This window comes from Cotesia typhae, unplaced genomic scaffold, assembly GCF_013202065.1.
Source record: "Cotesia typhae breed Kobodo isofemale line unplaced genomic scaffold, CoteBio_Ctyphae contig_5, whole genome shotgun sequence".
NCBI lineage: Eukaryota > Metazoa > Arthropoda > Insecta > Hymenoptera > Braconidae > Cotesia > Cotesia typhae.
In genome coordinates, this window is record NW_027423757.1 from 1,383,067 (window position 1) to 1,396,792 (window position 13,726).

Below are 13,726 nucleotides of genomic sequence, written 5' to 3' on the forward strand. Positions count from 1 at the left end.
TGATTGATTTATTTTCTATTTGTTCATATTAAACTTTGTAAATGATGCTGTTATTTTAGCATAACTCGTCTTGTAAAACTATTATTTAACATTTGGTATCAAAACTACAATTTTTTTTATGCGCCCTTTTACCTTTAAGTAGTACTTTTTTTAAAGCTGAAAGGGCGAATGTCTTGAGATACGCTCTTTCAGCTTTAGAATACCAACTTTTTTTTTTCACAGATTTTTACGTTCCAGACAATTTTAAAACGAATGGCAAAAAAAATTTTTTTATACTCCCTTTCACCACAAATCCCTATTAACCCTTAACTATAAGCCCTTTTACCTTTAAGCACGCGATATAACTGAGCAACAATACAATATAACTACATCAATCATTTTTCATGTTTGAGCATAAAAATGACTCGATTTGTTACAAACCCAAATTTCAAAAAACTTGGAATGAAAATAAATTTAGCTGATACTTAATAATTTTTAGAATTTTTTTTAATAAATAAATTATAACAAAAAAAATTAGGAAAAAAAATCGACATTTAAAAATTAAAAAAAAATTAAAAATCCAATTTTTTAAAAATCATTTTTTGGAACTAATTTGTTTATTAAATAAAAATTCTCTAATGACTGCTAACTTTAATGTCATAAACTTGGAATATTTTATTCAACAAGAAGTCAAAAATAAATAATTGTAAACTTAAAAATTCAACAAAATATTAAAAAAAAATTTTTTGCGTCGCTTCAGATAAATGTATTTTTTTGAAAATATTTTTTTTCTTACTAAAATTTATAGCACAGAATAAATTATTTTTTTATAAAAATTCTTAAAAAATAATGTCAATAATTAAAAGTAATGTATATTGAATTTGTATTATAAATTAAATAACTTCTATGAAATTAGATATATTATTGGATGCAATTTTTGAAAAATTCATGTATGCAAGTATATACATTCAATTACATGTGTATAAATAAAATCTCTGTGTATATATCGTGAAGTCTCTATAACTTTGACTACACGTGTTTTAAATTTTTGGAACGATAATTAGAGAACTCATGGCAGTAGACGAGCCCCTCTACTACTTCTTAACAAAAATTGATAAGGAATTACACTTAGAGAACGGAGGAGTGTAAAGACTCTACAATATCTATATATGTTACAAAACTATACATGTGCATAAAAATAATAAGATTCAATGGCGTACAAAAATAACCGCAAGAACATACATTTTATTTATAAGATTAGCTTAACATTTTTAATGATAAAAAATATGAGTGATTAAAATATTTTATTTATTTTTTTTTTTTTTTTTCAATTATTTCATATTTCCATTAATTAAAATAGTCCATATGGGTGTTAACAAGTAAAACCTGATAAATTGTAGATGTAAAAATTATAACCTTACTCAAAAGAAAACATTTGACTGCTGATAATATAACATATAAAAATAGTGATAACAATGTAAGTACATTCAATAATTATATTTTTAAACATAATAATATTGTTAAGATGAAAATTAATGAGTTATTTTTATTTTACTTCTTTATTAATAAAAATATTTATTTTCAACAGGAGAAATATCAACATGACTTACATGATGATGTTGCGGTTAAGACCTTACAGGATTATAAAACTCCATAACTGGAATAAATGTTTATGTAATTTAAATAATAGACTTTACTGTAATGCCGATAAAAAATTTAATGATTATAAACTGGCAAAACTTCATCGACAGGCAAAAAGAAATGCTTTTAGAGCGCGACTCGCCCAAAATATACGAGCAACAAAAGCAAAAATGGAAGAAATAATTGAAAGAGAAAATATTTGGACAATACCGAATTTCCTTTGTATTGGAAGAATAATGACAACGCCATATATAAGTTATTTAATAGTCTACTCACATAATTATCATGTTCGATATATATTTATTTATTTATTCTTATACTATGATATTTTTTTTACCAAGCAATAGCACGTAATATAAAATTATTTTTTTAGGTTGCACTGTGGCTTTTAGGGTTTGCCGGATTTACTGATTTAGTTGACGGTTGGGTGGCTAGGACTTGGAGTTCCCAAGCGTCCAAGCTGGGTAGCTTTTTGGACCCTATGGCTGATAAATTACTAGTTGGAACACTATTTTTATCATTAACATGGGTTGAATTGATTCCTTTACCTTTGACGTGTCTCGTGGTGATGCGTGATGTTTTACTAATTGGCGCTGCATCGTATATTCGATATAGGTCGTTGCCAGCACCAGTAAGAATTGTTTTTCGTAAATTCTTTGATGGTATTTTAATTTTTATTGCTTAATATGATAGAATAAAACTTTTTTTTTTTTTTTTTTTGCAGAAAACTTTAGGGAGGTACTTTGACCCTAGTCATGCAACAGTTCAACTAGCCCCTACATTCATAAGCAAATTAAATACTGCTGTTCAATTATCACTTGTTGGTGGTACTTTAGCAGCACCAGTGTTTCATTTTATAGACCATCCTATTTTACAAGGATTATGTTATCTTACAGCAATAACGACTGTAGCTGGTGGTATTAGTTATTTAATGTCTAAAAATACGTATAAATTATTATCGAAAAAACCATTGAATAATGGATCATCGTCTTCGTAATAATTATTCAAATTGTTATTGTTGTTGTATATTTTTGATAAAGAAAATAAAATTAAAATTTGATTTAATTATTTATTATAAATAACTCTTATCTCTATTCTATTATAAAATTACTTATGTATAATATGGATTAGGTGGTTTATATAATTCATATGCAAATTCTTCCTCAAAAACGGCGTCTTGTTCAACACCAATATAATCAATTTCTAGTCTAAATGGACCAGAAACTTGATCAGAAAGTGTGATACTGAAGGAACTCATGTTATATATAGGTGATGGGCCTTGAATATCTTGAATTCTACCTTTGTTTGACAATAAAAATTTTGAAAATGGTATTTTTACATACTGCCAGTACGGGCCACCTCTCGTATATAATGCAAAATTAAATAGATCATTCCACATAATATCAAAAGTAGTTTTGGGGTGAAGATTGAGCACATAAGTACGCCCATCACCACGGATCCTCATAACAAGATGAGTAAATCCAGACCATGGTAATACATCTTGCACATGAAACGCTTTTTTGATTATTCGTGATCTCATGTTAGAATAACCACCGACTTTTTGTTTACCATCCTTTACAGGTCTTGTGTCAATTACACCAGAAAATAATCCCGTGCCATTTGGAGTTAGTTCTAATCTAAAAAAAAAAATTATTCTCATTAAAAAGTTAAATATTTTCTCTCCCATTGGTTTAATTGTATAATGCTGAAGTTAGCCGGCAGCTGTCAATTTTAAAAATTTTAATAACAAATCAATTACAAAAAAAAATGCTTCTAAAAATTTTCATTTGTAATTTTTATTAATTTGTACATGTGAAAATTTTTAATAATTGCACTATTATAAAATTTTATGAGTGTGAATTTAGCAGATATCTGATAATTTTTTACTAATTTATAAACAATTTATTTGTTACAAAAGAAATAGTCTAAAAAAATACATATGGAAATTTTCACAAATTTTTTAGATTTTTTTTCACAACCATTAAGTCAAAATTAATCTAAAAATTCTTAAAAATTAGTTGTCTGCTGAATTCACCCTCATAAAATTTTAAAATAATTTTTAATTTCTGGCAACTTCAGTGTCATTTAATTGTCATACTATGTATAAAAATATAGTAAATAATAATAAATATTTAAACACATACGAAGCAGTTGAATATCCTAAATTATAATCTTTATCTGATGTCACGGTCCACTTATAAATTTCATCTGGATCTCCATTAAATTTCCATTGAATATCAACTTCACCCGGTCGTTGACACATAGGTGGATCCATTCGGAAATTTTCCTTTGTTTCTTCTTTAAATAATTCTAATTGATGAATAAAATCAGTACATGCTTTTTTTACTTTTCCGAAAGTTGTTGGTGGTTCTTCCTCTCTTTTTGGATCATATAAATACGGAAATCCTCCCTTTCTATTACTCTCGTAAAAATTACTCACTTTACAAGTTGTATGGAATTTTCTACAGTTTAATTTTTTAATTACATTTAAAGACCTTATTAAATTAGTTGTCATTTTGATTTTTTAATTTTAAAATTCATTCATTACAAGTTTCAAAAGTCATATACTTTTAAAGGTTATTTTGCAAAAAGGTAAACAAAATTTTTTTCTCAAACTAAAATGTTGAATAAGTAAATAACTTAATTATCGATTATTGATAAAAAAAATAGAATTCTTGGATTTTCCGTCATTTCATATTGATCGGTCATTCTCTTGTATTTTTATTAAGTACTAAAAAAGCATATGTGTAATATTACGCATACACACAAGTTTATATTACATTTGTTAAGAACCTATAAGTCATGAACACGTGGCGATTGACTAAAAAAAAACATTTTTAATTTTCATTTTTCGTGCTTACCGTTCATTCGCATCACTGTAATTTGTTATAGTTTTAAATCAGTGTTAACAGATTGAAGAATTATGAAATTTACAAGTGACGTTATATAATTATTAATAAAGTAAAGAGCAGATATACGATTAAATAAGTAACGTTTAAAATTAATGTTATTTTTATTTATTTACTCAAGTCGGTTATTGTATTTGTGTATCAGTCAAATAATAACAATAAATTATGACGCAATACTTGAAATTTTTTGTATTTAATTTATTATTTATTTCAATTGATTATTTATCTGCAAATGGGATGAAAAATGAAAGTAAGTTTATAGCAACAAATGAATGGCAGACTGTAAAAAAAGGTAATTTTTTTCTGTTGATAGTATAATTTTAAAAATGGTAAAAAATATGAGGTCGAATTTGACACTTGACAATTTTTTTATTTTTCTTGAAAAATAAACTAAGCATATGATCCTGAAGTTAGCTGTCAGCTGTCAATTGAAAAAATTTTATTAACAAATTAATTACAATAAAAAAAATGCTTTTAAAAATTTTCACTCATAATTTTTATGAATTTTCATGAAAATGAAGTTAGCCAACATTTCAAAATTTTTAGAAATTTTTTATTGAAAAAATTTCAATTAAACAATTAAAAAAAAATGTCACATGTAAAAAACTTGAAAAACTATAAGTGCAATTTTTTATAAATATCTTTTCAATTGTAATTTAATCAATAAAAATAATCAAAAATTTTTAGACGTCTGCTAACTTCGGTGTCAAGAATTTTCACAGGTGAAATTTTTTAATTAAATTTTTTTTTCTGATAATATAAATTTATAGAAAAATTTCTAATGACATTAAAGTTAGCTGTCACTTAACAATTTTTTAATTTTTTTTAACAAATAAATTTGCTCCAAAAAATTATTTTTAAAAAATTGCATTTGTAGTTTTTTAAAATTTCTAAACGTCAATTTTTTTTATAAATTTTTTTTTGCCATAATTTTTTTGTTAAAAAAATTTTTAAAATTATCAACTATCTGCTAAATTAATTTTCATAAATTTAGTGTCATACTAGTCATAGAAAATTATTTATAAAAATGTCATTTATAATTTTTCAAAGCTTCTAAAGATGAAATTTTTAATTAAAATTTTCTTGCTATAATTTGTTTGTTTAAAAAATTCTTAAAATTATCAGATTTCTCTCAATTTCAATATCATTAAAAAATTTGTATTTATTTTGTTAGGCCAACCAATACCTAGTGGGCTTCATATCAGATATAATTTTGAAACAAAAGTAACAGAAGCTAAATTAATGGATAAAGATGAGAATGACAATAAATCACCCAGTTCATTGGCAATTCACCCAGAAGCATTAGTAAATGATGAAGATGATATTTTAGTTCATAATAATGAACAGCATAGTAAACTAAAATTATCTCTAGAAGAATTAAAAACACGCCTGAAAAAAATAAAAACAGATGCTAACAGTAATATGAAACAGGTAGTGGCTGCATTATGATTATAAAAAATAATTTTATTATTTATATGCAAGTTTATAAACATTGATATTTTACTTTTAGGCCGAAGATACCGAGAAAAAATATCGAAGCTACGAAGAGTTAAAGGATGAATTAAAATCTGTTGATATGAATATTACAACTGACTCAGAAATAATGATTGATCTTTTTGAACGATTTAAAATGTATGGTCGTTCATTAACTAGTGGAGTTCTTCAAAATACTGAGATTAAAGATATTTTGCAGATATTTAATGATTTAGAATATTTACTTCATCAAATAGATATTGCACAATTATTTGCTGATATGGAAGGGTATGTGTTCCTTTTTTCTTTTTTATTTAAAATTTTACATTATTAATAAATCATTTAAATTCTATAGGATGTCGAAAATAATTTCACCATGCTTGAATACAACAAATGACGATTTAAAAATAGAAGCATTAAGAGTACTTGGAACTGCTGTACAATTAAATCCAAAAGTTCAACAAAAAGCTTTAAATAATGATTTAGTACAAAAGCTTTTACATTTGTTATCAGTAAATAATAAACCATTAGTACGATCAAGATGTTTATTTGCGTTAGGAGCATTAATAAGGCAATTCCCGTCAGCACAAAAGGCATTTATTGACCACGGAGGACTGGAAATATTTGGAAAAATTTTAGAAAACGATTTGTTACAAATTCAATTCAGAGCAATCAAGCTGATCACTGATTTAGCAATAGAAAGAGAGTTTATAAACAAAACTGAAGATGAAAGTCTTCGGTTGAGAAAAGTTCAGGAGTATAAAAACTAATTTTGAACAAAAACTGATACTACATAATTATTGTAAATATTTATCGAGTATTGTACAAAAAAATTTTATACAAGATGATATTTCTCTTGATTCTTCGATGGAAATGAATGAGTTTCTTCAGGTAGTACTCGAAAATATGATTGTTTTATGTCCTGTTTGTAAAGATGAATTTCGTAATCATGAGCATAGACTTTCTACAACATTCAGTGAAATAATTAATTTCTATAATAAAATAAAAACTCTAAAATTTGGCAAGAAAATGATATGCTCGAGAATAATTTAGAGCAACTATCAAAATTACAAAAACTAATCTTTGAAGACTTTCATGATGAATTATAATTTGCTAAAAAAATCTCATCTAATGTAAATATAATTTTAAAAATTCTTATTAAGTTAAAACACTTTAATTCTACATAAAAGTAAAAAAGCTTAAAAATTATTTTTCAAGTTGTAATTATAATACATTTTATTTACAAATCAATTTTACAAATGTATATTTGACTGTAAGCGTTGAATTATAATTTATTTATAAATTATCACTTATTTTTACAACTTACTTATTAACTACTTACATTTAAGAAAAAAAAATTTAATCCCTATTTTTTTATGTTGTGAAAATGTACACTTAAACAAATCATTTTTTTTTTTTATTCGAGACAGTATCAACAGTTCATATTAGCCCAATAATACTATAGATAAACCTGTTATCTTATTTAATTGGACTACAAAAAAAGATAAAAAACGGTGACTAATGCTAAATTTTCTTTGTCCAAAAATATAATCATTTATTAGTATTTCTTTTTTTAATATTCAATTGATTTGTAGAGTGCGAATTTTCTCCAGTACAATGTATCACTGGTTTCAGTGATAAGTTCGTTAATATAAACTATGCAAGTAATTAACAATATATTGTAATTAATTGAGAAATTATTATCTCGAAAAATAAACAACAGATATTTTTTGCAATCAAATATTTCATTTTATATACTAAATTATTTTTAAAAAATTTTACATCGATCTTAATTCGTTGCTTAGGAAAAAAATTTTTTTAGTTGTAAGAATTTTAATCTCAATGGAATAATTTAATTTCTTCTATATTTATATATAAGTAAAGAGATGTAAAAAAATGACACAAAAGTATGCGACGAAAGTCAGTATTTCTGGATATAAATTTATATAATATGATTTAATTTAAATAATAATTTTTAAATCTCAAAAAATAAACTCGTGAGTAAGACTTCTACAAAAAAAAATAGATCATTTCATACTCTCTTTTTTAGCTGACCATCAATGGTAATTTTTAATATATCTGAGGTGATTACTTTTAATTCACTTAACTTTTTTTTTTCAATCACAAATTATCGTCAATATTGCCATTATACTAATACCACTAAGTAAAGCGCCTAATTGTTTACAAGATTCTATTGGATTAGATTCTTTGAGCAATTCTGGTAAAATAGTAACTAATCCAATATGTAAAAAGCCTCCTGCAGTAAACGGCAAAATCCAACTGGTTCGGGATTCTATAATACAAAAAAAATTTACAGAATTAACATCAATTATGTATGATGTATATTTTTAATTATTTATAATAATCAAATTAATTTTATTCATAAGTATAAAGCTAATTTAAAAAAAAAAAAAAAACTTTTTTCGTAGATTTTAATTAGAAAAACAAATTCAATTAGCAGGAAAACTTTTTTTAAAATTTACACACAGTAAAAAATTTTATAATTACTTAATTTGATACAATGAAAATTTATTGTTCTAATAGTTTCAATGTTTTTAGTGATAAACGTTAATGAGTCAAATTAATTTCAATATTGTGTTATATGACTATACCTTTTAGTATTATACACCGCTCTATACAGTATTGAAAAAGTTTCTTTATCCATAAGAACTAAATTAATTTGATAATATATTTTGGATTATAAATTTATCAAGTTATCTCACCAACTCCACTACCAGAACACAACACCGCAATAAGTGCTCCGAAAATTCCTCCAGTAGCAGTTATTAGTTGTGCTCGTGCAGCATCCCATTTATTAAATCCACTTTTAAGAAGAATAGCAAAGTCGCCAACTTCATGAGGTATTTCATGAATTAATATTGCAAATGTTGTAAGTGCACCAAGTCTAAAAGAAACCAAAAAGACCCACCAACAGCGAGTCCATGAGTAAAGTTATCAATGCAGTTGGCTAAAAGATTTAAATAACCACTGATATGTTTAGATTTTTCTTTCACCGTTAATTTATCTGGAATTTTCCCATTTAACGTCAAATTATTTGATACATTGTCTGCTGATACTGCTGTTTTAATGACATTATTTTTGACCATTTTATTTAATAAGTTATTTGACTTAACTGAATCAATCAATTTTTCTCTCTGCATATCACTTTTATCATGTAGCTCACTATAAACATTCGGTTTTATGCCATTTGTTTTCAAATTTACAGAAATTAAGCTGTCATAATCATTGTTTTCAGAAAAAGTTGAGTCTACATTTGTCAATAAAGTCTTTTTTACTTCTATCTTCCCATTAACAGCTAAGCAATTATTATTGTCGATTTCACAATTATTGTGAACTCCTTTACATTCTTGATTCTTTGCCTTCACCCAATCAATATCTTGATCCTCATCTATTTCTTGTTCATCGGCTCCCAAGAATAATTTTTCAGCAATAATGAACACTAAAAAACCGGTAAGAACCCACAGCCCACAAACCATTGATGGATGTCCATTAGTTGAATCTGTAAATAGTAACTGCTGTTAGTTTACAGCAAAATTAAAATTATAATGTATCGCAAACTAAATTTTTTAATGTATTTTATTAGTTTTATAAGCAAGTGATCTATTGATACGAGATAACCCACAAATAAAAAAAAGCAGCTTTTTAGATGCCCTTGAAACAATTTTAAATCTGATAAATCTATTTATATATAATTGACTTTATAACATTTTATTAACTAATAATAAATAACTGACCCCGGAAAGAATAAATTCCAAGAATTTAATAGTTCAAAGTCTTACGGCTAAAATTTATTATTTTATACAACAATCTCAATATGATTCTTAAAAAATTATCGGCTTAACAGAATTAGAATCTTGAGATCATTTAAAGAGAAAGAAATTATATTAATAATATAGTTCAATCTCCGTTAAATGGATAAGTATTCACAGCTACTTTAACAAAGATCTTTTTAATGGTGACATGTATATAGCCCGCAATCATTAGCATTAGTCATTCTGAAAAATCGGGTGGAAAATTCCAGTTATTGTATTGTCAATTGTTGATTGTTCTTTTCCTCTGATAATCGAATAAAGAAATAAAAATATAATTATTTTTAATGTCTCGTACTTTTTCATGCCAAAATGAATTACATTTTTTAATTTATACATGCGTTTATAAAATAGATAATGAATCTTACTATTTAATGATTTGTTTTCCCAAGCCTCTGGAAGTAAATGTAGAAAAACATCTCCTAATAGACCACCAACAGCAAAACTCAATAGCATCTTTAACGTTTTAGCACCAGCTGTAATAAAAAATTAATTATTTTTTTGAAACATCAACATATATTATTAATAGTTTTATGACTAAATAATTAGAATAATTAATCAGATGTAATTTATAAAATATTGCATCACGCAATTTGACGTAAAAATATTAATGAAATATGATATTTATCAATCATCTACTGAACAGAAAGAAATTATTTATTTTAACAGAATCAAGCATTTATATTGTAATCATACTCACAATAGAAATACAATGCATTATACGATTGATTGTAGAATCAATTTATGCATACCAGTTGAAAAATTGTTTTAGTTTAATAAATTAAACACGCATTGAATACAATAGTTCTAGAATTAACATCAACTAATATCCATACAGCAAGTATATTTGAGTCCTTCTTTTATTAACACGTCCAGATATTGTGTTGTATAAAATAACAATATGGAAATAAAATATAGAAAAAAATTATAATTCTTTATTAAATTTATTATCAAAGTAAGCATTGAATTTATCTAAGAGGAATAAATGGCAATAATGCAGTAATTTAAAACTCATCTCTCTTTTACGCAGCAGAGCGGAAAAGATAGTACTCATACACGAGTACATTAACTGTCATTCTGCCAACATATTTTTTTCTTTTTATAATATTATTAGTACAATTTATTTCCAAGACAAAGCATCGTAGATTAAATGTATAGCGTACAATTCATACTCCGTTTTATTCTTTAAACACTCTGGTATTTTTATTGTATCATCTTCAGTAATTATATTGGATGACTGATAAATAATCACACTCAAATTGTGTTTACATATATATATATATATATATATATATATATATATATATATATATATATATATATATATATATATATATATATATATATATATATATTTAATTGCTTATTCGATGATACTTATAGAAAACAAAAAGTTTGTCGAGATAATAAGACACGTTTATCGCAATGTGACTTTTATATCAAGATTAAGTATGTATTCAACAATTATTCTTAATCTATATTTAGCATATCTTTTAATAACGAACAAATAATTTTGCAAAATTTTATTTTAGTCTAAATTTTAATTTTTTTTTTTTTTTTTATTTATTTATTTATTGTACAACACATGGATGGATATTCATGTGTTATACGTATGGATACAAAAGTGAATACTGACCTCGTACAAAGTACTTATACTTTTAATTTTTTTTTTTTTTTCATCAACTAAATTCATTTAAATGAATTCAATAATTTATAAGCTCAAAAACATCAAGACATAATAATATTCTTGATATTTGAATACATAAACTTAAATTGACAAAAAAAAAAACATTTTTTTTATTTCATACTAAAAAAACAATTGTTATTGTTGTATTTTGTTCTTTAAAATATAAAACAGAAATATAAAAAATAAATACGCACGTCCATGTTTAAGATCAGCTCCTTCATCAATAGGAATAATAAAAAGCGGGAAGACACCCGACAGGCCGACCATGGCACTTCCAAGAAGAGAAAATATCCAGGGCTGATATTCAAAATAATCAGTAACATTGTTCCAAGACTCCCAAATTTCATTAGTGGCTATTTGATAGAGTGCATCCATACTGGTAGAGTTGTTTTTACACTCAATCATTATTTTATTATTACAAAAATAATAATAAATTATATTAAATCTATGTATATAAATCTAGCAAATAATACTCTTTCGTTACTATTTATCTATGCTATATTACCCCATCGTAATTGAAGCCTTGTTGTGAATTGGAGTAGATAAATTAAAAAATAATAAAACTATATAAGTTTTTTTGTTATTTGTACAGAACATACACTTTCTCCGTTTATAGATATCACAGATCATATGAATGTGGAAAAATTTTAATTACAAATTTATGTACGTCCCTTGTATACAAAAGTTGTCGTCCTTGACACTGGGCACTGTTTGCTTTGTTTGGATTTTGAATTTTATTTTTTTTTATTTAATTATAATTATATACAAAACAGTGCATTGTTTTGTCATTGATACAAATATTTTTTTAACAACTATTAACTACAAGACAATTTAGTTTAAATAAATGAGTTATTATGAAATAATTAATTTATAATTTAACAAATCTTTTTAAGTGCTGATTGTTCGGCGACCACACTTATAGGCGACCGACTAGCCTACACTGAGGACTGAGTACGGAACGCAAAGTTAAAACATCGGTAGAGTGATTGATGCAAAGACTCTTCTATTATTCCATTTTGTCTTTCATAAAACGATTGCGATGATTCAAGTCTACTGACCGATTATTCAGTCAGATTCTTTTTGGTTCAGATAACTAACTGACGTATAATAATAAATAGGCTCTGTATATCACAAGTGATACAATCGCCTGTATTTACTGAATGAGATTTCACTTATTACTTATGCTACGCACTCGGATGCACTGAAGAACACTGATGCACACTATTATCAACATTGCTGTTTTTATATCAACTAACTGCAGTCACGTCGTAGCTGCGCAAAAATAGTTGCGCAAAATACAACTATGAGATAATTAAAATTATTTATTTCCTAATTACTCTAGATTGCAAGAGGAAAACTATTTTATACTAAGAAATTATTTAAAAATAATAAAATTTTTCGTACTAAGAAAGCCGACAAAAGTCATGACGAAGATGAGAATCATATTTTAAACGAAAATTTAGTTATGATTATTTTACAAAGGAGAAAAAGAGAAATGGAAAATAATTGTCGATAGAGGCGCTAGTTTTATGTTGACATTTCAAACATTCTTAGGCAAATTTTTTTTTTATTTCTTATAAATAAATTTATAATATTCCGATTACAATGGATATATTTTGAATTATATTAAATTTCATATAAAAAATAATTAAATGATATCTTTATATATTTATCAATTGTTGAAGATAAATATTTTTGTACTGATAGCGTGTTAATTGTAATCGACTTTTAATTATTTTTTATTTATGACAAAGAGTGGTTTATTGTTTTGATAGAACTTAAGAAATTTTATCGTCAGCTGGTAAAATTTGGATATAGGCATTTGATTATTGGCGCGACGAAATGACCTTAATTTCTTTTCACATATAGATTATGTAGATTATGAATATATATATCCTATAATAATATATTTACATGCATTTCAAAGCCTAAAATTTAAATGAATTATTTTGATAATAATGATTTATTGAATTTTTTCAGCGTTAATAATCATTTGTAGCGTTAAAAAATTAATTTTATACCTTAATCTAGATTATACATAAGGCTGAAGTTAGCAGACACTTGACAATATTTTGATTTTGCTTGAAAAATAAACTAGAGGCATAGAAAATTATTTATAAAAATCTCATTTATATTATTATTTTTGATTTTATTAAAAAAAAATAAATTACCAAGGGCTACAAAACTATCAGCTTAATTATAATAAA

At 25.0% G+C, this 13,726-nt stretch overlaps 4 protein-coding genes across 4 annotated transcripts; 2 read left to right on the forward strand and 2 right to left on the reverse strand.

Annotated features, from left to right (window-relative positions):
• Window positions 1-1,182: 1,182 nt before the first annotated feature.
• Window positions 1,183-2,702, forward strand: Cls (cardiolipin synthase). Its single transcript, XM_074249232.1, has 4 exons — window positions 1,183-1,456; window positions 1,568-1,907; window positions 1,994-2,251; window positions 2,345-2,702. Coding segments are annotated over exons 1-4 (873 nt in total). The 5' UTR covers window positions 1,183-1,454; the 3' UTR covers window positions 2,618-2,702.
• On the reverse strand, window positions 2,676-4,216 carry Cia30 (complex I intermediate-associated protein 30). The gene is made up of 2 exons (XM_074249231.1): window positions 3,765-4,216; window positions 2,676-3,257 (listed from the first exon to the last, which is right to left on the reverse strand). Exons 1-2 carry the CDS (start codon window positions 4,133-4,135, stop codon window positions 2,732-2,734), a joined length of 897 nt encoding a protein of 298 aa, XP_074105332.1. The 5' UTR covers window positions 4,136-4,216; the 3' UTR covers window positions 2,676-2,731.
• A 102-nt stretch (window positions 4,217-4,318) lies between these two features.
• On the forward strand, window positions 4,319-7,308 carry Sil1 (Sil1 nucleotide exchange factor). Its single transcript, XM_074249228.1, is given in 6 exon segments — window positions 4,319-4,821; window positions 5,704-5,960; window positions 6,040-6,290; window positions 6,358-6,762; window positions 6,764-7,008; window positions 7,011-7,308. Coding segments are annotated over 6 exon segments (1,386 nt in total). The 5' UTR covers window positions 4,319-4,694; the 3' UTR covers window positions 7,112-7,308.
• On the reverse strand, window positions 7,209-12,868 carry Zip99c (Zinc transporter Zip99C). The gene is given in 5 exon segments (XM_074249229.1): window positions 7,209-8,295; window positions 8,726-8,923; window positions 8,926-9,522; window positions 10,201-10,308; window positions 11,714-12,868. Coding segments are annotated over 5 exon segments (1,290 nt in total). The 5' UTR covers window positions 11,925-12,868; the 3' UTR covers window positions 7,209-8,119.
• Between the last annotated feature and the right edge of the window lie 858 nt (window positions 12,869-13,726).